This window comes from Perca fluviatilis, chromosome 11 (genome assembly GCF_010015445.1).
Source record: "Perca fluviatilis chromosome 11, GENO_Pfluv_1.0, whole genome shotgun sequence".
Lineage (NCBI taxonomy): Eukaryota > Metazoa > Chordata > Actinopteri > Perciformes > Percidae > Perca > Perca fluviatilis.
In genome coordinates, this window is record NC_053122.1 from 2702931 (window position 1) to 2730123 (window position 27193).

A 27193-nucleotide genomic window follows, 5' to 3' on the forward strand; every position below is an offset into this window, starting at 1 on the left:
TTATACTTTCATGGGGAGGCCAGGCTTCCTTTGGCCTCCTAGAGAAACCGCCACTGGTCCTCAGAAATAACCCACCTTCAGAATCATCTGCTACCAATCAGCTACACCACGCACTAATCATTGAGTCTGCAGCTGCACTGAGGAGCACAGCCCAGACCAAAATCCATCTTCTGACCCAGAAAAATAAGGTTCTTTACCACAGTGTGTTGTGATCTTTTATTCTGCTCTGTAAAGAGACTTTAAATACCTAGCAGAGCGTTATCTAAATGTGCGGTATTGGTGATTTGCAGAAGCAGTAACAGCAACAATTTAAAAACTAAAAATCCCAAACATATTGTTTTTTTATTAAGTGTTTTTTAGGCAGAATTTGGCTTTGTGTAGAAATCTCAAAAGCATAATATTATCAAAGTTATGAAACGTGAAACAGAAAAGGTTCAGCAGGGTTTTATTTAAAAGCAGTTAATGACAACAGAGTGAATAAAAACACAGATGGACTGTATGTACAGTTATAAATAAAACATGTTTACATTCACACACACACTCACACACACATCACATCATCATCAGAAACAAACACAAACACAACAATATAGTTTCATATACACAGTATCCATCAAAAACTAAAGTTAGATATCAATATTATACCAAACAACCCATCTGGGTCATTATTTATGAAAGTTATAAGTAGTTATGTGCAATAATGCAGGTTAAACATATAGTTTCAGTTTTTCTTATTTAATTGGCAGCAGAACTTTTTATTCTATAAAAGTAGTTTTTAAACTCTTAATTTAGAGTTTTTTTAATAAGAATATATTAATTTACCGGCAAGCCAATCACTGAAAAGCTCACTGTTTTTTGTTGTTTGTTTTTTAAATAACTCAAAGAAATAAAATCATGTTTTTTTTTTAGGGGGGGGTTGCACTGAAACATTGAAACGTCAATGGAGGTATTGAACGGGGGAAAAAACTTCCGGAGCCAGGACCCTTAAAGGCCTTCAGGCCTCCTCGATGGGCGGGCTGTTGAAGCAGCCACTGGGGATGGCCCGCAGGATGTCCTCTAGGTTAGCGATGTCTGCCAGGATCATGGTGATGTCCTGGTCCATGTTGGCCAGCCGGCGGCGATAGGCCGCCTCCTGCACCTCCATGTCCCGGAGCCGGGGCCTCAGACGGCCCTCCACGTCCCTCTGAGCGCCGGCCACAGAGTCCTCCAGCTGCTTCAGCTGCTTCTCATCCACAGCGCCGCCGTTCTGGTCTGAGTAGAAGAAGAACACAGAGGGGTTTAACAACATACTGATGCAATGTAACCTCAGTTTGTCTGACAACATTATGGGATGGATCCCTACAGAGATAGACCTTTTAGTTAAAAAGTAAGATCCTTTTAGTTTAACATGAAACAGCCCCGAAATCACCATCACCAAACTCCACCAGACTCCATGTAAATAATCAGGACTTTTAGCGTGTATAGAGCCAGTATATCTCCACCAGACTCCATGTAAATAATCAGGACTTTTAGTGTGTATAGAGCCAGCATATCTCCACCAGACTCCATGTCAATCAGCGGACTTTTAGTGTGTATAGAGCCAGCATATCTCCACCAGACTCCATGTAAATAATCAGGACTTTTTAGCGGTGTATAGAGCCAGTATATCTCCACCAGACTCCATGTAAATAATCTGGACTTTTAGCGTGTATAGAGCCAGCATATTTCCACCAGACTCCATGTAAATAATCAGGACTTTTAGCGTGTATAGAGCCAGTATATCTCCACCAGACTCCATGTAAATAATCAGGACTTTTAGCGTGTATAGAGCCAGCATATTTCCACCAGACTCCATGTAAATAATCAGGACTTTTATCATCGTAAAACACACTTTAAAGTGAACAGAAACTAAATAAAACTACCAAAAGCCGTCTTGGTTCATCTTTCCACTGTTCCAACAATCACCATTCTGATTTGGTTGAAATAAACCCTTAATTCACCCATTTACATGTGGAGATATGCTGGCTCTATACACGCTAAAAGTCCTGATTATTTACATGGAGTCTGGTGGAAATATACTGGCTCTATACACGCTAAAAGTCCTGATTATTTACATGGAGTCTGGTGGAAATATACTGGCTCTATACACACTAAAAGTCCTGATTATTTACATGGAGTCTGGTGGAGATATGCTGGCTCTATACGTTGGGTTGGGGTTGGTTTTTGGGTGTTTTTTGTTTACTAAAAGTGTTATTTACATGGAGTCTGGTGGAGTTTGGTGATGGTGATTTCGGGGCTGTTTCATGTTAAACTAAAAGGATCTTACTCTTTAACTAAAAGGTCTATCTCTGTAGGGATCATTTTCCATAATGCTGTCAGACACTTAGAATAATAATCTGAGTCTGTCAGCAGCAACAACAGAACTTTTAGTGACTCTAACTGATGCTGAACATTAGTCCTGTAGGGTTACATTACAGCCCGGTTCACTGCTGGACCAACTCACATGACAACAATACATGGGAAAATAAAGAGTGTAGGTAATAAAATAACCCTTTAACGTGAAGTAAAACCCGAGGAACGTACTCATGTTAGCCAGCAGACTGCTGATGCCTCGCAGTGTTTTTCCCACAGCGTCTCGGGTCTGTTTGGCGTTGTTGAAAGCTCCCGTCGCTCCAAGCGCCGCCTGCAGAGACAAACATTCACATCATTTACTTTTTGTCCAACAGTTGGTGGCTCTTTCTCCCCGACAGGTTATCTGTCTGCGTGGATACTTTCAGAGCTGGAAGAAGTATTCCGATCCTTTACTTCAGTAGAAGTACTAATACCACACTGTAAAAATACTCTGGTATGTTACCGTTAAAGTCCTGCATTACAAATGTTACTTCAGTAAAATTCTGTAAGTACCATCAGGAAAATGTAGATAAAGTATTAAAAGTAAAGAACAAGCCACACACTTTTCTTTCTCTCTTTCCTGTCTTTCTGTCTTCCTTTCAATCCTTTCCTTCTGTCTCTTTCTTTTTATTTCTCTATTTTTTTTGGTTTTCCTTTGTTTGTCTCTTTTCTTTCTGTCTTTCTTTCTTTCCTTTCTCACCGAACAGTTGTGTTAATCAACTTTCTTTCTCTTTTCCTTCTTTCTGTCTTTCTCTTTTCTTTCTCTCTTTCTGTATTTCCTTCTTTCTGTCTTCCTTTCTCTCTTTTCTTTTTTGTCTGTCTTCATTTCTTTCTCTCTTTTCTTTCTGTCTTTCCTTCTGTCTTCATTTCTTTCTGTCTCTTTCCTTTCTGTCTCTCTTTTCTTTCTCTCTTTTCTCTCCAACCAGTTGTGTGTTTAATGGTCTCTTCTTCTCAGCTGTAGACTTGTAGTCCGTTATATTGTCAGCTAGTTTACTTTAGAATCAAACATCAGATGTTATAAACTACATGTAACTAGTAACTAAAGTAACTAGTAACTAAAGCTGGAACAGATGAATGTAGAGGAGTAACTAAAGTAACTAGTAACTAAAGTAACTAGTAACTAAAGCTGGAACAGATGAATGTAGTGGAGTAACTAAAGTAACTAAAGCTGGAACAGATGAATGTAGCGGAGTAACTAAAGTAACTAGTAACTAAAGCTGTAACAGATGAATGTAGCGGAGTAACTAAAGTAACTAGTAACTAAAGCTGGAACAGATGAATGTGGAGTAGAGTGGGAGTAAGTGTGTATTAGTGGAGTAAACAGTCCAATATTTCTCTCTGAAATGTAGCAGAGTAGAAGTAGAAAGTGGCATGAAGAGAAAAGACAAGTAAAGCACAAGTACCTCAACATTTGGTACTCGAGTACAGTACTGGAGTACATGTACTTAGTTACTTTACCTGCTCAGCGTCGGCCTCCAGCGTCCTGCCAGCGTCCAGCTCGGAGGCCAGGTCTGCAGCTGTGTCCGTTGCCGCTGTCTTCAGATCCTTTGCGTCCTTGTTGAGCTTGGTGGCGTCCTTCAGCAGGTCGGCATGAGGCGGCAAAGATCCAATAGTTCCCTGAAGAATCAAGACACCCAGTGAACACACAGGGGAGGTTTCAGATGGACCTTTTCAGTTTAACCCACAACAATATTAAAGGGTGACTTCGGTTTTTATCAACCTGGACTTTATGTTCCCATGTTTTTGTGTCTAAGTGACTGATGGGCAATGTAACAGTATGGACCTTTCTCAGACACTAACGCTAGGTACTAAACGGTAGGTACGAAATTTCGCTTTGCTCTCATTGAGGATGAATGGAGACAAAATTCGCCCTGATTGAGCGAGATGAGAGCGAATCGCCGAGGGGAGCGAAATAAAGATAAAGTTGACGAAAGTTTAACTTTATTCAAATGAGGACCACTCGAGAATCAATCAGGTCCGCGTGTTTGTGTTTGGAGGCGGGAGTTACAAAAAAAGTCTGACCAAGATGGCGGAGGTCATCAGCGCCGTTATCATGAAGATTTTGATGTGATTAAAATGTTTCTACACGAACATCGGTACTTCTATCAACACAAATTGTGTTTTATATGACACACAAACTTAGTCAGGGCACATACACCACTAAATAGATCACTGTATATGTTAGTTTAAACACTCGAACTTTTCAGCTAGCCGACAGGCTAATCGCTAGCATGTTCGGACATTGGATTTCATTGTAGCCTAGCCAGCTAGGCTACTTGTGCATTTGTTTGATTACATGTTTTATTGGCAAACATTGACGCTTGTAGCAACACGGATTGTTGTTTATATGTCACACGAACTTAAACAGGGCGAACACACACCACCAAATAGACCACTGGAGATAGTTTAAACACTCAAAATGATTCAGCTAGCCGACAGGTCACCCGCTAGCATGTTCGGACATTGCATTTCATTGTAAGCATAGCAAGGCAGCTAGGCTACATAGCCAAGTTACCAGAGCATTTATGAGCTAACATTTTACCGATGGTTTGCTGCTGTGCATTTTTACCGCCCTGTCTTCTGACAGCCCGGGACATTTAAAAAAATGTTGCGGTCTTGCGTGTTGTTTTCGCGACCACGCCCCCCCGAGGCAAACTTTCGCTGGCCGAAATTCGCGATGTGTTTCGCTGTGTGGAACCCTACCGTAAGACTACTACTGTAATTTGAGTCTGTCAGTGGCAAAAACAGCTTTTTTTGTGGATGCTAACTGATACTGAGCATTAGTCCTGTAGGAATACATTGCATCCCGGTCTGCGGATGCTGATCACAGCTTTCTCGCTTAAATACTGGACCAGTTTTTACTTATACACAAAAACATAGGAAAATAGGGTCCAGGTTGAACAAAAAAAAAACGAGATTACCCTTTAACTGCCTTCAAGCTGTGTGAATTGAAACTTAAAAGTTCTCAGGTGATTGGTTGTTACCTCCAGACCATTGACCAGGTTCTCCAGCACGTTGATGGTTCCCAGCGCAGCGTCGTAATCTCCAGAGACGTCTCCCAGGACGGAGATCGTCTCGGCGTTGCTGTCCACGGCCCGCTGGATGACGGCGCTGATGCCGGGGAGACGCTTGATGGCGGCGTCGGCCAGAGCTTTACCTCCGTCGATCTGCTGGTCGAACCCTGCGGAGGAAGAACAGGAAGAGTCACGTTCTGGCCGTCTGTCCGACTGTCTGGCTCTCTCTCTGTCTCTCTGTCTGTCTGTCTCTCTGTCTGTGCCTGTCTGTCTTCTTTCTGTCTGTCTGTCTGTCTGCCTTGTCCGTCCGGTCTGTCTGTCTGACTGCTTTGTCCGTCCGGTCTGTCTGTCTGTCTGTCTGTCTGTCCGCCTTGTCGGTCTGTTTGTCTGTCTGTCTGTCTGTCCGCCTTGTCCGTCCGGTCTGTCTGTCTGTCTGTCTGTCTATCTGACCGCCTTGTCCGTCTGTCTGTCTGTCCGCCTTGTCCATCCGGTCTGTCTGTCTGTCTGTCTGTCTGTCTGTCTGTCTGTCTGCCTGCCTTGTCCGTCCGGTCTGTCTGTCTGTCTGTCTGTCTGCCTTGTCGGTCTGTTTGTCCGTCTGTCTGTCTGTCTGACCGCCTTGTCCGTCCGGTCTGTCTGTCTGTCTGTCTGTCTGTCTGTCCGCTTTGTCCGTCCGGTCTGTCTGTCTGTCTGTCTGTCTGTCCGCCTTGTCCGCTTTGTCCGTCTGTCTGTCCGTCTGTCTGTCTGTCCGCCTTGTCTGCCTGTCTGTCTGTCTGTCTGTCTGTCTGTCTGTCTACCTCTCAGGGTGCTCAGGGCATCGTCCAGCTCGTTGGTGTTGCTGTTGATGCGTCTCAGAGCGTCCTCTGTGTCGACCTTGGCGATGTCGACTCTGTCGGACAGCCTGTCGAACTCCTGCAGAGAGAAACCAGATTCCACATCAACATGTCGTCCTGCATTGCACCACTAATGCATTCTGGGATAGGAGAAAGACCAAGCAGGCCTGCCTTGTTGCACCATCCAAATCTTCAAAACTTGACATTTTTTCAGCATGTAGCTTGTTAGTGCAAAGTTTAAGAACAGAAACACACAGAGAGTGGAAGGTGATCGACATTGCGCCGGATGTTCTGCTCCAAAAGCTCCAAATTTAGGCTACATTTTGACAAGAGAAAAACTGCCATTTCGGATCTGTTAAATGTAAAAACATGGTTTGGGTTCCTTTGATCCTTCAGTACCTTTTGGGCATCCTTGCCCTTGGCCAGCAGTTCCTCGGTGGCGGCCTTGTCTCGCTGCACGCCGTCCTGCAGCGCCCTGATGCCGGAGATATCCGCGTCCACCGACTTCTTCACGGCATCCAACCTGGAAACCATGGCGTCCACCTGCCCCTGAGCATGATGGGAGAACACAATGAGTATTCACTCAGGAATGTTTCTTCAGGATGACTTGTTTTCTAGAAACGGACCTACAGTACAGGCCAAAAGTTTGGACACACCTTCTCATTCAATGTGTTTCCTTTTTATTTTCATGACTATTTACATTCTAGATTCTCACTGAAGGCATCAAAACTATGAATGAACACATATGGAATTATGTACTTAACAAAAAAGTGGGAAATAACTGAAAACATGTCTTATATTTTAGATTCTTCAAAGTAGCCACCCTTTGCTTTTTTATTAATAAGGGGAAAAACTTCCACTCATTAACCCTGACAAAGCACACCTGTGAAGGTAAAACCATTTCAGGTGACTACCTCATGAAGCTCATTGAGAGAACACCAAGGGTTTGCAGAGTTACCAAAAAAAGCAAAGGGTGGCTACTTTGAGGAATCTAAAATATAAGACATGTTTTCAGTTATTTCACACTTTTTTGTTAAGTACATAATTCCATATGTGTTCATTCATAGTTTTGATGCCTTCAGTGAGAATCTACAATGTAAATAGTCATGAAAATAAAGAAACACATTGAATGAGAAGGTGTGTCCAAACTTATGGCCTGTACTGTATATATTTTGGCGTCTAACAGCAGCTGTTACCTTCAGGGATGGCGGGACACTTCGCTCCAGGTCGGCGATGTCTTTCAGCATGCCGTCGGCCATCCTGCTCTCGTCTCCGGCCTCAGTGCTCAGCCGGGTGGCCTGGTTCTCCAAACCCTTCACCGCGGCTGAATTCTCATCATACCTGAGTAACATTGTAAAGTTACTAGCCAATTGGGCCAGCGATGAAGAAGCAAATAACACTGCGTCTGTTTAAATCGGCTGCAGAAATGATAAAAGTGTGTAATGCCAGATCGGTCTGTTTTTGAAACAAATTTGGGCGGTTTTGTGTATGTTTGGCTTGGAAAAGTAATCTTTATCTGACACTGCTTATAGTTCTGATCCTACATTTCCCATGAACAAATTATAAATGTAGGATTAAAAAGGGGTTGTTCTCGACATTCAGAACAAAAATATAGCAGCAATCAGCTACTTGCTATGTAGAGATGTAGAGATGTATTACACCTATTGGGGAATGGTCTGTGAGAGCTGTGCAACGGCAATCACAGTCTGCTGTTTCTTCCAGTATTTTGAGTTACAAGTTTGTTATTTAGTAAATCTGCCGGTGCAGTGCTGTTTTCTACCTCTTTATTTGGGCTTGTATTCCCTAAAATGTTTTGCGCTGGTCACAGGGTACTTGGATGAAAAATATATATTTCAAAGGGGGTACATTATTGAAAGAACTTTGAGTACAACTGGTTTAGAGCATCAACACAGATTTACGATTGTCCCATTGGACAACTAACTACCTACCTACTACTTCCTAAAGTTGTTTTGTAAACACTCTTGTAGCTTTGGAGTTTTTGTCGATGACTACGTTTACATGCACATAAAATTCCGTTTTTTGCCCTTATTCTGAAAAGACAATATCCGTCTAAGCTGTTTACTTGGCTAATGAAATAGTAGAATATTTCTCTAATATTCCCGTTTACATGCAGCGTGCAAAATAAGTTTTTCACCAGTAGGACTTGTTCCAAACACAGCGTCCCTCTTTTATTCATTCAACCAGCTTCTTGAAAAGGTCGGCTCATATCCGAAAACCTGTTGATATCCAAGTCTTTGATAATGTTTAAAAGTAGCAGTGTTTCTCCTTCTTATCGGGTCTGCAGCCCTGCAAACTGTCGGCTGGTTGGTTTGTGTATTACAACCACCGTGAAGTGTGAACAGCCGAGAAGCCGTAAACTGTCAGAAACTGCAGGAAAAGCCCTCATTGAGACGCAGATTCTACACGTCTTAATCGGAAAATGCTGAATTCTGGAAAAGGCCTTTTTTCGGTATCTTCTGTTTACATGACCTCTATTGAATTAGGATTATTGTTATATTCAGAATAAAAGTGGAATATTAATGTGCACGTAAACATTCCCAATGAAACAGATGTTATAACAGTCTTTTATGGACAAAGGAATAAGACCATTTAACCTATTATCCTCAAGCAGTCAGAAGAGACTCACATGGTTTTCAGCTCTCCGATCAGCTCTTTGACTTTGTTCTCTCTGTTCATGAGAGTTCGGACCAGGGCCAGACTGTTCTTGGAGTCACTCAGAGCTTCGTTGGCGCTTCGCTCCACGGCATCTGCCTTCGTCTCATGTCTGCAGGACGGACACACAGGAAGTGATGAAGACACAAATATCTGACATGGTGTAAAACAAAAAGCTCTCCTCTTATCTTCTCTACAGATAAATAAATAAATATGACAGACTTACTTATCCATGGAAGGTTTAGAATCAAGGGCAACTGGACTTAGATTAAAAAGTGCTTATTAGATGGGTAACAGGGGCCAGGTTGAAATAAAAATTGTAAGCCTTCCTTGGGTAACTGTGATCTGGATGACAGCAAACGTTGCAGACAATGAACTTACTTATCCAAGGAAGGGTTAAAATCAAAGGAGATTGGATTTTGGTTAAAGATGCTTCGAAGACACTTTGTCTTCTTCAGTTTGGAACTTCAGGGAATGAGAGACAAAAGATCTTCGAAGCACCTTTTAAAGGATAATTTTGGTTGCTCCCATCAGTCACTTAGACACAAAAACATGGGGAAATAGTGTCCATGTTGAAACAAAAAATGAAGTTAATCTATAACCAAGTCCATTTGCTCTTGATTTTAACTCCTTCCTTGGGTAAATATGATCTGGATGACTGCCAAGGTTTGCAGACGATGGACTTACATTTCAGCCAGACTGGTAGCTGTCTGCACCAGAGAGGAGAGCAGGTTTGAATTTAGCGGAGCATCTCCGAGAGGAATCTCCTGACAGGAAGGAAGAGAAAAAATGGCTGTTAGATTAAAAGTAAACCTGCCAATCAACATTAACCTTTGCTCCTTCTTTTCATGACATATTTGCATACAATCATCTACTTCATACCTATTCCACACGTAGCTTGTGTCTTAACTTAACTCAGTCTTGTCTCGGTCTCAACCCCTCAAAGTCTCGGTCTCAACCCCTCAAAGTCTCGGTCTTGTCTCTGTCTCAACCCCTCAAAGTCTCGGACTTGTCTCGGTCTCTACCCTTCAAAGTCTCGGTCTTGTCTCTGTCTCAACCCCTCAAAGTCTCAGACTTGTCTCGGTCTCTACCCTTCAAAGTCTCGGTCTTGTCTCTGTCTCAACCCCTCAAAGTCTCGGACTTGTCTCGGTCTCTACCCCTCAAAGTCTCGGTCTTGTCTCGGTTTCAATTCCTCAAAGTCTCGGTCTTGTCTCAGTCTCGATACACTCCGGTCCAGGTGATGACTTGGTCTTGGTTTATGTAACCATATCTTTTTGGGTACATTAGTTTTTACAACAGCGGTCTTGGGAAATTGTGAGTCACAAATTAATTTGGAGTTGGACATTTTTATATATTTGGTCTTACGGCTGATCTGAGTTGGGCCTTGGCCTCGTTTAGTTCGCGTCTCATCTCCTCCATCAGACTCTGAACCTCCGCCACCTTCGCCTTGTATGTCTGCTGTCGGCGTTTGATGGCGTCCGCTGTGTCGGCGATGTTCTGGATGTCCTGCTCCTCGGCCAGCTGACTCCTGCTGATGGACGACAGGCGGCCCTGCAGGATCTTCTCTGATCCTATTGGACATGGCACATGGGATGTCATTAGTATGGCATTTCCTGCAGTAAAATATAAAATTTTGTTGGATAGTGGAAACGTTGCCGTACCTGTGAGCACCTCAACCTCATATTGCAGTTCGTCCACCATCTTCTGGGTTGCTCTCAGAGCCACCTCCATCTCAGCGCTGTTGGCTGGTTTCAAACCTCTGTCCATGTCGGAGAACAGAATCTCCAGCTCCTTCAGTTTGGCAGCGTACTCCTCCATCTGAAACACACAGTTCAACAAACTCATTTAGAGAATCTCCCTCTGACTAAATAATGTCAGTCGGTTCAGAATATCTTTTTGTTAAAGAGTAAGATCCTTTATGTTTAACATGAAACCTCCCCGAAATCACCATCACCAAACCCACCAGACTCATGTAAATAATCGCTACTTTTCGTGTGTATAGAGCCAGTATATTTTCACGGGTAAATGGGTGAATTAAGGGTTTATTTCAGCCAAACCAGAGGGGTGATTGTTGGAACAGTGGAAAGATGAACCAAGACGGCTTTTGGTAGTTTTATTTAGTTTCTGTCCACTTTGAATGAAGTGTGATGATAAAAGTCCTGATTATTTACATGGAGTCTGGTGGAGATATGCTGGCTCTATACACGCTAAAAGTCCTGATTATTTACATGGAGTCTGGTGGAGATATGCTGGCTCTATACACGCTAAAAGTCCTGATTATTTACATGGAGTCTGGTGGAGATATGCTGGCTCTATACACGCTAAAAGTCCTGATTATTTACAAGGAGTCTGGTGGAGTTTGGTGATGGTGATTTCGGGGCTGTTTCATGTTAAACTAAAAGGATCTTACTCTTTAACTAAAAGGTCTATCTCTGTAGGGATCCATCCCATATTGTTGTCAGACACTTAGAATAATAATCTGAGCCTGTCAGCAGCAAAAACAGAACTTTTTGTGGACGCTTTACTGACGCTGAACATTTTCTTGATACAGATAAAAATATGCAGCAGAGTTTCGGTACCTTTTTCTTGATGGGGCTGAAACAGGCAGGACAGTTGGACCTCTGGCACTTCAGACCCTCGAAGCCCGGTCTGCAGCGGCAGCGACCCGCATCATCACACTGTCTGGACTCAGAGCCCAGAACGTCACAGCCGCACGCTGGGCCACAAAAACAAGACAGGAAATAGATGTTAATATTCACAATCACAAACCACTTTCATGGCCAGGTAAGTGTGAACACAAAGAGGGAATTTGACTCTACTAACAGAAATAGACGCATATATACAGCTAAAAATATTGTAAAAAATGATGTCACAGAGTTTAACTCAATCTACATCATTTTATCGAGACTGTCCTCCCCCGAAAAACGCCCATATAGATCGTTTTGGTCGGCTTTTAAGGTTTTTGTTGCCTTTTCAACATATTTGTCATTTTTTTAAACGTTTTTTTTCTCAGAAATTTGTGACTTTAATCTCCAAGAATATCCAAGTTTGTTTTCTCATGAAATTTGTAAGTTTTTTTTCCGAAAATTTCCCAATGTTATTTTCTGCTTTTTCAACAGTTTTTTCTTGAAATTTTACAATTACAGATTCTTCTTAGCAGCTGACGTTTTGCATATTTGTATATAGTATAGAAACATTTTGTTAATTCAGAAAAAATAAATTCAGATACATGTTTTTCAAAGTAAAATATTTCAATAATAACATATTCAGTGGTTGGCAAAATTCAAATGCTTATGTCTCATCTAAGAAATCTGAAACCAACAACTTAATTTATATTTCTTTGTCTGTCAAATGTCAAAGAGGAACCCCTGCGGATATAATAAGTGAAAATGAGTTAATATGTAGTTACGTTTGCAGGCGTCTGCGGCGTTTCCGTGGTAGAAACCTGGCTGACACTCCTCGCAGCTCCGCCCCGCTGTGTTGTTCCGACACTTGAGACATTCTCCGCTGCGGCGGTCGCAGCTTCCCGCCACGCTGAGGTCAATGTGGCCATTACAGCGGCAGGGCAGGCAGGGCCGCTGCACGCCGCCACTTCCTGATGGGTTTCCATGGTAACCCTCCTGACACACGTCACAGCGAGGACCTGAAGGGACAGACAGACACATGATTATCAGACTACGATATGATACTTTGTTGTCACTTTACACTGAAATGCATTTGCAGCTATTTGATCATCTTTGCCACTTCTGTTTAAATGTTATAAATAGAAGAGTTTTTCTGAAACGTGATCTAAAGCTTAGTTCAGACCAAAGATTCTGGACGAGACAAGGGTAAACTTTTGTCTCCTTGCAGGTCTCCGGTCTGCAGCGTTCTGAAAGCAGTTTCCACCAATGAGACAAGACAAGGCGGTGTATCATCTGCATAGAAACCACTCTCTGGACTTCTGTTCTAACATCAGACTTCTCAGGCTTTTCTGTAGCTGGATATTATTTGTAGCATCTTAAAATATGAATGAGGACAAAGATAGTGAGATACTTGCTACAGCTGAATTTCTAGTAGAGATGAAACTTTTCTACTTTGTTCTTACGCCGCTCTCTAGCCCGCCCCACCACGTACAGTGCTTGCCCGGCGCTTGTTGAGCCTCCGTCTAAAACTCTGCCATTTCCCCCAGCCGACAGTTTGTAACATAGGTATAAAATGGATTACCGATCAATTGATCTCTTCGTATGATATATATATGAAGTTTATCCGACCGGCCGTTACAGTTTCGTTTACCTGACAAAAGGTCATCAACAAAGACATTTATCGGTGTAAATTTGTGACTTTATAACATCAGAGAATATATATTTATATATGTCAATCATCCTCCAAATATTTAGCAAATATATTAGATAAGATAAGTAAAGAGATAAAGATTAAAAAGTATTTTCTCGTAAAATGTTCTTGTAAATTTGTGATTTATTTTATATTATGAAATGGATTATCTAACAATTGATCTCTTTGTATGATATCTTATGAACTGAAGGCGACTGCCGACCGGTCACCTGATGAAGTTTATCCGACAGGCCATTACAGTTTCGTTTAGTCGACAAAAAGGTGACAGTCATCAACAAAGACACTTACCGGTGGCTCCGGTTGGGCAGCGGTCACATTGTGGCTCCAGAGAGCCGGCAGCAATCGAGCAGGACTCTCCGTCCGGACAGGGACACTTCACGCAGCTGCGCGGCCGCCAGGGGTCACGGTAAAAACCTTCGGCGCAGCTCTGCTCCCCGGGCGTCTCGTCTCCGGAGTAGCAGTCTCCGGTCTGCGGGTCGCAACTTCCTCCTCTGCAGTTGCAGCGCTCACAGACGCTGAAGGCGCCGTCGGCCGGCGTCCGCCGTCTAAATCCCGCTGAGCACTGCTCGCAGAACTCGCCCTCGTAACCCGGCGGGCAGCGGCAGGTCTGAACCCAGCCGGCCGGGACGCCGGCGCCCCCACGCCGCGCAGACACCAGCTGCACATTGTCAAGGTAACCACGGCCTGAAAAAGACACAACAGTTTAATCAATCACCTTCCAAATATTCAGCAATTATTTCTCAAGAGTTGTGGTCGGTTAGCTCCGTTGGTAGAGCGAGCGCACATATGTAGAGGTTTTCCTTGATGCAGAAGGTCCAGGGTTCAAGTCTGACCTGTGATGGTTTCCTGCATGTCTTCCCCCTCTCTCTCCCCTTTCATAACTCAGCTTTCCTATCCATTAAAGGCAGAAAAGCCCAAAAATAATCATCAAAAAAATATTTCTCCGTATTTTTTCTCGTAAATTTGTGACTTTAAACTCAGAGAATATCAATGTTTTTTGTTAAGTATAATTTTTTCTTGCAAATGAATGACTTTATAACATCAGAGAATATATATTTATATATGTCAATCATCCTCCAAATATTTAGCAAATATATTAGATGAGATAAGATATAAGAGGTTCCTTGACAAAAAAAACACAATATTACAAATACAAAAGGTATTTTCTCGTAAAATTTTCTTGTAAATTTGTGATTTATTTCCCGCAAAGTTTCCAGTGTAAATTCAGAGAGATTTTGTTCCCGGTAAATTTGTGATTTTAATCTCCAAGAATATCCAAGTTTGTTTCCTCGGAAAAAGAGAATACAATTTTTTTTTCATAGAATATTAAATATTTATTTATTTTATTTAATTAATTTTTTTCTCGTCACAGCATTGCGCTAGCCTGACGTGGTAATACTCAGATTCTAGTCAGGGTCTGATGCTGCTCCATTGGGCTGTGATTATGGGGCGTGTTTCAACCAAACCAGGAAAGAAAATACCTCTGCACTCAACTGGATAGACCTACAACCAATCAGAGCAACGGATAGACCTACAACCAATCAGAGCAACGGAGTATGTGACATATTCTGAGCAACGCATAGTTGTCAACAGAACTTAACTGCACGCATGCTGGAAGAAATAGAAGAAGAAGATGAGTGTGTTGTAAACAAATTCAACCCAAGCGCCCTTTGGTGACGTTGATTACGTTACTGTTGATCATCTGTCCATCATCTTACTGACAATTTGATTGGTCCAAAGAGCTCTGGTTCGAGCATAGTTGCTCCACAACGGATCAAGTCCAGACAGAACTTCCCAACCTCAAATGTTGTGGGCGGGGCTAAGTTCGGCTAGTATCCAGGCTGGCATTGCGCCGGAAAAGGGCAAATCCACCCCGTTTCCATTACTGGCGATAAATACAGGTGCCTATTGCAGAGTCATTTGCCCATGAAGTGAACAATGATTGTAACTTTTCACACGGAAGATGAAAGCCAGATGTTAGAGGGTGTAAGTGGGTGTTTGACGAGTGGGAAAGGGAAGTATAAAAGTAAATGTAAAGGAAGTTCACCATCTTGGCCAAACGTTGCCCGGATCTTGATGGCGGTGAGATTCTGGAGAAGTGTCTGGAACTGAGAGGAGGAAAGCTGAGGCCTCCACCGGCTGCCGGGACCCTCGTCCAGTCTGTTCAGACAGAATATATCACACATTTAGTACCAGTATTTCAGGCTGTTCACACAGCAGATTTCACACTTCACAACAGTAGCTGAGACTTTTAGTAGCAATCTCTCCCTGAGATACATCTAAAAAACTCACCTTCACAGTCAAAACACATGGAGCGAACATCAGAAACAATCATTATATCAAAGCTCTTCTTCACAGATGTTATTCACTGTAAATCGGTACTTGCTAAATCCTAAACTGTGTCCAAAATGAATGAATGTTGTTATGCTTCTTTTTGGTTGAAATTGAACCTGCAGAGACTTGAAACGTTTCTGCAGAGAGATGATCTATCAAAGTGTTTACTTTCTGTCAAAGTTGAGAGAAAGACTCTGACGTGATTAACCCCTCCCACCTGTCAGACCCTGACATTCACGGTTTGGCCTCTCTCTTGTTGCCACTGAAATATATTTCCTCTTTCACTCCAGTGTGAGCATTCCTGTCTGTCAGAGAGGAAGAATCCTGCTGCCGTAAACACAGCAAGTAGAAACAAACTCCTGCGACCGAAAGAATCTGCAAGTCGCTCAGACTGTTTAAATGTTTCTGCAGGAGTGACGCTGAGGAAGCTGCATGTTTTATCCATAAAACTCTCATATGAACACAAAATATTTTAACTCGGTGTGGGACAAGACTCAACAGAGGCAACGCAAAGAAAAAAAAAGGAACGGTGCATCGAATCGAGGCGGGAGAGTTTCAATAAAAAGGTTTGTTACAGCCTGGTATCATCGAAATGAATAACACGCAAATCACTGTCTTAAGTTATTCTGCAAGTTATCACAAGATATGTTTTGCTTTTCACGTGTCAAGTCATGAAATTAAATCTCTACTGACCAATAGTGTGACATAGTATAATGTGCATGGTTTCTGCGTCTTAGGGCTCCTGCACACTGGCTGCGTGGCGTGAGCGTGGCGTTTCTGCCAAGTGGTGTTTTCTACGTCTTTCCCCACCAGAAAGGTGTCTGACATGGCACTGCTGCTGCTGCTGCTAGCCTTGTCTGGACACGTGGATGTTTCCCATAAACAAAAACATAAATATATGCTGATCTGATTACAGCAAGACAACGTCGGCAGTATTGACGGCAGAATAGGCTCCAGAATATTTCCTTCTGGATTGATAGGTGAAATATTTGAATATCGATAATTATTATTATTTATTTTTTTAAATTACATTCATATCTGTATTTATGTCAAAAGCTAGACACTTTCAAACATCAACATGTCATTTATTAAATCTATTTGTGTCAAAATGACAAATAAACATCTTTTCGTATTCTATTTTGTCTGGAAACGCTTCCAACATGCTTGTGTGTCGCGTGAAAAATAGGCCTCGGTGCATGTCACGCAGGAGGTGTGCAAGCTCTAACCTGGATCTCGTACCCAGGGGTGTCAGACTGGGGGTGGAAATGGGACTGAGTACCCCGGGCACTCATGTGAGGAGGGCCCAAAAAGATGCTAGAATGAATAGCTATGGATGCAGGGAGGGGCCCTTAAAGAATGTCTTTCTACAGGGCCCAGAATTTTGTGCTACGCCCTAGCTCATACCTGAAGCTGTAGCTGATCTTCTGTCCACAGGGGACGATGGATCGCAGCTCTCCCAGCGAGGCGGACACTCGGAGGCCGCCGCCTTCCAGAATCACGTCGTTGGTGGACGGGTGACGGACGCCACGGTCCAGACGCAGAGAGAAGGAAAAGTTCTGACCGAAACTCAGCAGCTGATTCCCCAGGTACGGAGCTGAGGGAGAGGAGGAGAATAACATACTGGTGAGGAGGAGAGGAGAAGAGAGGGGAAACAAGGAGAGGAAAGGAAAGGAAAGGAAAGGAAAGGAAAGGAAAGGAAAGGAGCGAGGAAACAAGGAGAGGAGAGGAGAGAGGAAAAAAGGAGAGGAGAGAGGAAACAAGGAGAGGAGAGGAGAGGAAACAAGGAGAGGAGAGGAGAGGAGAGGAGAGGAGAGGTGAGGAGAGGAGAGGAGAGGAGAGGAAAATTAACAAAATAAACGAAAAGACGAAAATGAAAAGGAAAAGACACAAAGATACATTTGGAGAAATTTGAAAGGAAGGAAACAAGGCAAAGAAAGAAAAGAAGACAATAACATCTGTCATGAAACAAAGGAAAGGCAGAAAAGAAATGGAGATGATGGAGAGAGGATAAAGGAGGCGGGGCTTGTTCTCACCTGGAGCGTACAGGTAGACCGGCAGGCTGTTTTTGGAGATCACCTCCAGGTCCTGGTGGCTCGGTGACCAGCGGAAGTGGACGTCGTCAGGGGTAACGCCCTGATCGGTCGCCGCCTTCCAGCCGTCCGGACCTGAAAACACAACACAGAGTCCGTTAGAACTGGTGTTCTCTGGGGCTTTTATTCTGAAATGTAAACACAACACACAGTCTGTTACAACATGGCCATGTTCATCCCGGACAAAAAGTAGCAACACCTTTTTTTAAACTGAAACAGGAGTGCATTGAACACCCTGTTGTTTGCGCTCTGCCTTTTTATTACCACAAGTTTACAGACACGTTTCTGCTGATTGGGCATCACCTGGGACACAGCCAATAAACTAGAGACATTCACTAAACCAGAGCAAACATGACTCAAAGTTGTTGCACAATGTCACGAGGAAACATGTCGTTCTACCAAGAAACTGTAGCCAAACAGTGCACAACGTTTTAAGGTTGAATGTGCACCTGGTGTAATCTGGGGGATTTTATTCTGAAATGTAAACACAACACGGTAACAACATCTGCACATCGTCAGGGGCTTTTATTCTGAAATTTAAGACGAGAATCGACTGTCAACTTCTGCACATTGTTGTTTTATTGTGACGTGGAAAGGTGAAAGGTTACCGTTGGTGAAGGTGGAGGTGATGCTGTGGACGAAGTAACCAGACTGTGCCGAACACTGGCTGCTGTGACCGTAACAGAAACATGGTCGACTCCCAGAATCCTCTCTGGGCTGCCGTCTGAAACACAACGAGCGACAGGAAGTTAGAACAGAAACTGGGACAAAAACAAACCCAGAAACAAAGTATCCTGTCTTCTTGCCGCGGTTAATTTCATTCACTATATAGTCCACTATAGAAATACCCACAATGCACAGCTCATTTGAATGTACATACGATGTAGCCTACATTTTACTCCTGTACTATCCCACAATGCAACGCGGTCGTGTTTTCCCGGAGGAGAAGAAGAAGCAGAAGGACCTATAGTAACTATAGACAGTGAAATAACTGGACCAGCAGACCCCGTGTCTCTGGTCTGAGACCAGTGAAGGATGTTAGAAGTCTCTTTCCCGGTGCTGGCTGAGCGTTACTGAGCAGCCTCCAACTGAGCCTGAAGACGTAGATGTGACGTGAGCAACCTGTCTGAAAGTGTGAAGTCTTCTGGTAGCTGTGCCGAGAGAAATCTCAATCATTCCCAATCTTACAGAGACGGAGAGCGTAGGTATATGTAAGGAGATAACATAGGCACAGGCTAATTACTGATCACTAACATGCTAGTTAACATTAGTCATTAAACCTAAACAGCTAATGGAAGTCCAAACTGCCTGTGAGCTTCTCCTGTACTATACGGTAATTCCTCTACTGTGTGACAGTAAGTCTCGTGGTTATGACACAATCGTTAGCCTATTGTTATAAAAGCGTCTGCTACGGAGCCATAACGTGAGCTACAAGGTAATGGAGCCTTTTATACATTGTCGTGTTTCTTTAGAAATAAACAACGGACAAATAGAGTCTTTAAACTCTTCAGATGTAAAGTTATTCTCTGTCAAAGTGACGTCAGAATGAATGGGAGGTGAGTGCTTGGTAGCCTAGAATCTCCCCAAAGGAGGTACGCTTTCCAGCCTTTAACATTCCCCTGGGTGCTCGGTCTGTTTGTTTACATGATGATGGGCGCGCCTGCCTCCGTCACCCCAAATACTACGCATCTACTGACGCTATTCACGCGATAATGTTTTCAGTGAGTGTCTGAAATCTTGCTCTGTCGTTCCCTCTATAGTTCACTATTTAATAAACACTATAAAGAGAACAAAGAGTGAGTGAATGAGGGAACAGTTTCCAACACAGCTATAGTGTCAGAAGAAATGCATCAACGGAAGAGATTATGTTTAAGGAATCTGAGGATCTGAAGTGTTTCTTCACCTTTGCGAGCAGCCGTCAGGTCCGATCGGTCCGTCTGGGCAGCGGTCGCATTTCTCTCCGGTGACGCCTTCTTTACAGCTGCAGCGCCCCCTGCTGTCACATGTGGCAGCAACAGAACCTGCAGCCAAAGAAACAAAGAAACATTAGTAATAAAACTAAAACAATAGTTTCTCTTTCTCAGAACATTGGGAGCGTATTAAAGGGGGTAACTTTGGTATTTTTCAAGCTGGACCCTATTTTCCATGTTTTTCTGTCTAAAAAGTGACTGACAAAAAGCTTTGGGTTTTGGCCAGAATTTTTTAAAAGAGAACCGTCCACTAAAAGTTGTGTTTTTACCACTGACAGACTCAGATTATTATTCTAAGTGTCTGACAACATTATGGAAATGATCCCTACAGAGATAGAGCTTTTAGTTAAAGAGTAAGATCCTTTTAGTTTAACATGAAACAGCCCGAAATCACCATCACCAAACTCCACCAGACTCCATGTAAATAATCAGGACTTTTAGCGTGTATAGAGCCAGCATATCTCCACCAGACTCCATGTAAATAATCAGGACTTTTATCATCGTGAAACACACTTCATTCAAAGTGGTCAGAAACTAAATAAAACTATCAAAAGCCATCTTGGTTCATCTTTCCACTGTTCCAACAATCCCCACTCTGGTTTGGTTGAAATAAACTCTTAATTCACCCATTTACATGTGGAGATATGCTGGCTCTATACACGCTAAAAGTCCTGATTATTTACATGGAGTCTGGTGGAAATATGCTGGCTCTATACACGCTAAAAGTCCTGATTATTTACATGGAGTCTGGTGGAGTTTGGTGATGGTGATTTCGGGGCTGTTTCATGTTAAACTAAAAGGATCTTACTCTTTAACTAAAAGGTCTATCTCTGTAGGGATCCTTTCCATAATGTTGTCAGACACTTAGAATAATAATCGGAGCCTGTCAGCAGCAAAAACAGAACTTTTAGTGGACACTTACTGATTAATACTGGACCAATTTCAAAGATTGTTGTTCCCAGCAGTCATTTAGCCACGAATGCATGGGAAAATAGGGTCCATGTTGAAAAATACCAAAGTTACTCATCATGGAAAGATATGTTTTTATGTGTTTTGTGGGTTTTTACCTGTGGGGTTGCAGAGGCAGGGCGTGCAGCTCAGTTGCGCCCCTGCCTGGTGGAAGCCGGCCTTGCAGCGCTCACAGTGGCGGCCTTCGGTGTTTCCCTGGCAGTCGACACAGTGCAGGCCCACGGCGTCACGAAGGCAGTACCGAGATCTGCCATTGCATTCACAACGAACTGTCGCTGCAGGAGAACACACAGGGGAACATATGATTTACTTTGTTCATTCATATCATTTATCATCCATTGTTACAGAAACAGGCTCTCTTTCTCTCTGAGCTTTAAGCCAATGATGACTCAATGACATCACCAATGTCTTTGCATCATCTAGCGCGATATCTTACCAACTTTTGTAGCGACTTTCATTGGAAAAGAGTCGGCAACACTGGTTGTGTGATTGCAAAGGTTTTAACAGACTGAAGGTGGAGACAAAATCACAGTTTGTGTTTTCCTGAAAAGCTCACGGAGCATTAGAAATGTTTACAGAGTGTGAAGCGCCTCTTATGTTCTGTGGTTTGTTCCGAAATCCCAGAGAAAGCTGCGCCACCGAGCTTAAAGCCCTGCAGACAAATCATCACAGTTCACACCCAAAACCAGCCAACGCCTCTTCTAAAACGCAGCTGTCTGACTGCAGCTGATAGATAGAACACGCTGCTACTTGTTACTGTTAGCAAAGAGGGGAAAATGATACGCATTAATGAAGACGGATATTCAGTTTAATCCCAATAATGTGTCTCGTAAACATATATATGATCCTGATCTCAAAGAAATCAGCCTGTTCTCATGAAGCATTTGTACATATATCTCTCAAAAGTAAAGCTCTGTAATGTGTATGTATTCCACGTATTTACTACTGTCAGCAGCACATTGACTGCTGCTGTATAAGAGCGGGAAGATCCTCGTAGGGAGGAGGTCGGGGGGGGGGGGGGTTTGGCTCCTAAAACACAGGGCTTTCAAGAGGGGGAGCAGAGAAAACACAATACTTTCACCCAGGAAACAGGTGTTCATGTCCTGAAGAAGTTAAGGAGAAAAAACAAAACTTTCAAGCCGGGGTGTATAGGCAACAAAACTACTTGGTAAGGTTTAGGAAAAGATCGGGTTTTGGGTTAAGATAAGTATGTTCTATATTTTAAAAACTTGGAAATCTGTCGACCACTTAGGCAGCAGCTACCAATTATTTTCATAGTTGATTAATCTCTAGATTATTTTCTGGATGAATGGATTAGTAGTTTGGTCTCTAAAATGTGGATCAGTGTTTCCTCAAATGTCTTGTTTTGTCGACAACTCAAAGATGTTCAGTTTCCTGTCCCAGAGGAGAGAAGAAACTAGAACATATTCACATTTAACAAGCTGACATCAGAGAAGTTGAATTGTTTTTACATAAAAATGTCTCAAACTGATTAATGGATTATCAAAATAGTTGGAGATTAATTTCATAGTTGATAGGTAATCCATTCATCTTTGCCGCTCTACACTTTAGTTTTTAGTAAGTATGTAAGGAAGTAAGGAAAGGAGAAAGGAAATAAGTAGGAAAGAAAGTAGGGAATATAAGAAGAGGGAAGAAAATAAGGATTAAAATAAGGGTAGAAAGAAAGGGGAAGGAAGAAAGAATGGAAAGAAAGTAAAAGGAAGAATACATTAAGAAGGATGGAAAAGGAGAAGGAAGGAAAGAAGACGGACGGAAGAAAGGAAGTACGTAGGGAAGGAGGAAGGGAAGGAAAGAAAGGCAGAGAAGGATGAAAGGAAGGATGATTCAGTTTCCTGTCACAGAGGAGAGAAGAAACTAGAAAACATTTATCAAGCTGGAATCATTCATAAAAAATGACCAAAAACCGAATAATCGATTAACAAAATAGTGGCCGATGGGTTGACAAGTTTTTCAAAATGTTAACCCTAGTGTTGTCTTTCCATCAACCATGCAACTTTTTTGTTTTTCTGGGTCAAAATTTAAAATGAATCTTTTTTAACACTTTTGTCACTCTTCCTGATGTTTTTGTCACTTTTTTTGATGTTTTTGTCACTTTTCATGACGTTTTTGAAGCTTAACCTGACGTTTTTCTCACTTTTTTCCAAGTTTTTATGTCACTTTTTTCAATGTTTTCTGTGCTTTCTTTGACGTTTTTTCACAACATTCTTTTATAATTTTTTTTTTCGAATGCTATAAAATTAAATTAAAAAACAAACAAATTTCTGATATAGAAATTTTTATAAAATGGGTCAAATTTGACCCGAGGACAACAGGAGGGTTAAAGTTTTATCCCGATGATGTAAAACATGCAGGACTTTTGTACATGTTGGTGTTGTTTTCCAAACTACATGATACTTTGTATGACAGTGAATGTGATTCAGATTAAAGTAAGCATCCGGAGGGAGGGCGCGGTGCGTTTAAGGTGCGTCTGTTTGTTCGTGTGTCTGACCGTCGGGACGAGGTTCACCTCAGAGTACATCAGTGTGTGATTCAGCGTGACTCACTCTGTAATCTCAGTTAGTGTTCATCTAAACACCGCCTGCAGCCATGATGAGTTCAGGTGTTATTTTAGCTTTTATAGGACAGTTTCCAACACATGCGTCTGTCTGAGAGGATTCCTCTCTAAACATATGAAAGCAAAACGCCTCCCACAGTTTCATAACTCAAACTTTTCTTTTATCCCAGAGGTAACTCTGGATCAAAGTCACACCCAGAGAAATCATATGTGGAAAATTAATACGTAAACAAGTCAATCCCCAAACTCAACACGAGCAAACTTTGACCTAACATGGTAACAAGTTTTAATTTAAACCGAATGTTCAATTCAATTCAATTTATAGTATCAAATCATAACAAGAGTTATCTCAAGACACTTTACAGATAGAGTAGGTCTAGACCACACTCTATAATTTACAAAGACCCAACAATTCCAGTAATTCCCCCAAGAGCATGCATTTAGTGCGACAGTGGCGAGGAAAACTCAATTTTCAATAAAAATAATGGAACAACAGATTCTCTCTCCCATCTCGTAAAATTCGGACGCTTGGTCAGGTCGTTGAAAAGTCTCCTTTAACGTCATATAACGCGATTTAACTAAACACGCTTGGTCGCGACTATTGGCGTCCCTTTTGAAGCAGTTATGTTAAGGAAAAGGTCGTGGGTGGGCTTACGTTTCCGTCACACTGGGGAGAACGGGACAGGTTTAGGAAAAGAAGAAAGTGACTTTAGGAAACGTGCTGGGTGGGACACGAACCCCTGTCTCCTGGGTGAAAGTCCTGTGTTTGACCCATCCACCCCCCCGACCAACCTCCCTAAGCGGAATTTCCCCCTTACATACTACTCTCTAAACCCCGTGTGGCTGCTGCTTTCCCCAGTACGTTCTACAAACACGCTGAAAGGCGCTTTTTCGTCACTTCAGACACTGACAGCCACTGCCTAAACGTCCGTTTTTTACGCGTTCGGAGTGAGAACGGGTTGAATGGAATTATGACTAGAAATAGTAGTTGTAGTAGTTCATGGCGTAGCAGGGCAATGTTCTGTTTCCTTTTTTTACAGCTCAAGAGTTTTCCCAATTTCCTAAAGGTGTAGTTATTGATGTACCTTGGGAATCTGCATATGCATATTACACTTATTACATCCAGAATTGCAACAACAAAAAACACTGGAAGAATTTGTTATCTTCTTAACACAAAAGTTACACTTTTTTCACTTTCTGTACTGTTTGGTTTTGCCTCACTTTTGCACTATTAAGAATATATTTATTGTATTGTATTAATATTTTGTAGGCCTATATTATTTTGTGCTTATTGCATCGTGGGTCGGAGAGAAACGTATTTTTGATTCCTCTGTAAGTCTGGTACATATTTTGAGTGACTTGACAATAAAGTTGATTTGACTTGTTTCTCTCAGTCTCTGTTATTCTACGATTTATTTAGTTTCTGTGGACTTTGAATGAAGTGTGTTTTACGATGATAAAAGTCCTGATTATTTACATGGAGTCTGGTGGAAATATGCTGGCTCTATACATGCTAAAAGTCCTGATTATTTACATGGAGTCTGGTGGAGATATGCTGGCTCTATACACGCTAAAAGTCCTGATTATTTACATGGAGTCTGGTGGAGTTTGGTGATGGTGATTTTGGGGCTGTTTCATGTTAAACTAAAAGGATCTTACTCTTTAACTAAAAGCTCTATCTCTGTAGGGATCCATCCCATAATGTTGTCAGACACTTAGAATACTAATTTGAGTCTGTCAGCAGCATCAACAGAACTTTTAGTGGACACTAACTGATGCTGAACATTAGTCCTGTAGGGTTACATTACAGCCCGGTTCATGGCTGTCGGTTACAGCGTTCATCGCTGAATACTGGACCAACTTCAAAGATTGTTGTTCCTATCAGTCACTTGCACGCACAAATAGACTTTGAATTTACACTTCTATGGTTAGAACATAAGAAAACAACCTAGCAGTGATAGCAGGAACATGTGCAGGCGGTTGGTGCATACACTCTTGGTACTGTGTGTAGGTGACACAAATATGAGTTATTTTAACACAAAGATATGGGCGTTTTTTACACAAAGATGAGTTTTTATACAGTTATTTTGACACAAAGATGCGTTGTTGTTCTTACAAAAAAATCATTTGAATGGATAATAATGTGCCATGATAACTTAACTGAGTACTGAACCTATAACTGAAACATAACAAAACATATTGGTACTTACTGAAGTGTGTGTAGGTTGCCTGGGCGGCACAAAGTGCAGCGAGGAGCCCGCAGAGTGAAACCCAGCCGCTCTTCATGTCGTGTGTGAGTGAATCCTAAAAAATCAGATCCGAGAAAGTGTCCGAGAAAACAAACTCACGCAGCAAGCCAAAGTGTGGGCTTTTAACTGCTCTGCTGCTGCTGCAGGTCTGCACATGCCGCACATACTGAGACACATTTACTCACATGTGATTCACAAACACACACACACACACAGTCAGAGGAAATGACTCTCTGTGTGTGTGTGTGTGTGTGTGTATGTGTGTGTGCGTGTACGTGTGTGTGTGTGTGTGTGTGTGTGTGTGTGTGTGTGTGTGTGTGTGTGTGTGTGTGTGTGTGTGTGTGTGTGTGTGTGTGTGTGTGTGCCGGGACAGTCTGGGGCGTTGTTCTGGGACTCTTCCAGCACATTTACATTTTTACGACACAGAGACGTTTCACAAGACAGAAAGATTAAGAAAGAAAGTGTAGTGAATACTTGCTTTGTTCCTCAAATGGAAAATATTATAATTCAGATTCGGACTTAGATTCTCAGACTGATGTCTGGGTGCAGCTGAATATATTTCAGATTAAACAGACAGACAGGGGCGTAAGTTAACTTTTTCAGGCTGTTCTCATGAACCATTCGTACAAATAGCTACTAGAAATAAAGCAGCAGGGCCGGCCCGCAGCGTAGGCATTTAAGGCATATGCTAGGGGCGCCCTGTGCCGGCAGTCCAAATGAGGTATTAAATGTTCAAGATAATAAGACAAAAACATGGGGGAAAAACGGCAAAAAACGAGTAACAAGTGCAGTTGTTTTGATAGTTTTATTTTGTTTCTGTGGACTTTGAATGACTTAGTGTGTTTACGATGATAAAAGTATTGAGTCTGGTGGGTTAGGTGATGTTGACGTGATACAGCCCCGAAATCACCATCACCAAACTCACAGCTCATGCAACATATTGGGCATATTTCCTCTGCTGTCCGCTCTGACCTGCACATGTTTGATAAATCTCTACGTTGTTCCACACACATGTAAAGCAGCTGAGCAGATCTTGTTTTTTCCACTTGAGAAATATAAGTAAACTGAGATCTGTAGTTTCAACTAAATAACTCCTTTAGTAACAAGTAGATAAGGTGTGTACATGGCGTTGGATAAACCTGGGGTATTGCCATAACCTGAATATAATCAGGTTTTTTTAAACTGCATGGAAAAGCACTGTGTGGTACAAATTAAAAGGGTCTTTGATGATGGGAAAATATGTTCAGACAGAGATGGACGCACGTATTACTAAGATACGTACGTCTAATTAGTAGAAAATACTGTGATTGAGTCATCAGCGCTCAAAATCACTGCCTGCAGCTCTGTTTCCTTTTGTAAAGAGTGTCCTAAGGCTGCAGGTATGACCGAGCAGACACACCCTGAACCTCAAACACACACACAGACACTCACACACTTAATCACAAAAGTTTACACTTTATGATCCATCACACACACCCTGAACCTCAGACACACACACAGACACACACACACTTAATCACAAAAGTTTACACTTTATGATCCATCACACACACCCTGAACCTCAGACAAACACGCACGCTCGAAGGCACGCATACACACACACACACACACACACACACACACACACACATACACTCATTTCATGATCCGTCACACACACCCCAACAATACCTGGTTACACACACTAACACTTTCTTTCCCCGTCATTGATATGCACAAATACACCGCTGCAGGCTTTAATAACAGAGACACACACACACAGACACACACACACACCCCCTGAC

The 27193-nt window shown here is 42.3% G+C and overlaps 1 protein-coding gene across 1 annotated transcript; it reads right to left on the minus strand.

The window, feature by feature from the left end:
• Nucleotides 1-428: 428 nt before the first annotated feature.
• On the minus strand, nt 429-25616 carry lamc2 (laminin, gamma 2). The gene is made up of 21 exons (XM_039816547.1): nt 25371-25616; nt 20684-20860; nt 19550-19667; nt 18255-18370; nt 17590-17721; nt 16961-17150; nt 15270-15382; nt 13511-13906; nt 12297-12530; nt 11467-11603; nt 10549-10705; nt 10253-10458; nt 9575-9654; nt 8862-8999; nt 7411-7555; nt 6614-6763; nt 6179-6293; nt 5355-5551; nt 3829-3987; nt 2563-2662; nt 429-1251 (listed from the first exon to the last, which is right to left on the minus strand). The coding sequence occupies exons 1-21, from the start codon at nt 25444-25446 to the stop codon at nt 995-997; spliced, it is 3393 nt and encodes a 1130-aa protein (XP_039672481.1). The 5' UTR covers nt 25447-25616; the 3' UTR covers nt 429-994.
• Between the last annotated feature and the right edge of the window lie 1577 nt (nt 25617-27193).

Excerpts from the sequence above, each read along its gene's own strand:
- lamc2 (XM_039816547.1), bottom strand. The coding sequence starts at position 25,446 with ATGAAGAGCGGCTGGGTTTCACTCTGCGGGCTCCTCGCTGCACTTTGT. Across the intron at positions 15,383-16,960 it reads AAGATCAGCTACAGCTTCAG|ACTGGACGAGGGTCCCGGCA; the intron begins GTATGAGCTAGG and ends CTGTCTGAACAG. Across the intron at positions 1,252-2,562 it reads CAGTCTGCTGGCTAACATGA|ACCAGAACGGCGGCGCTGTG; the intron begins GTACGTTCCTCG and ends TCTTCTACTCAG.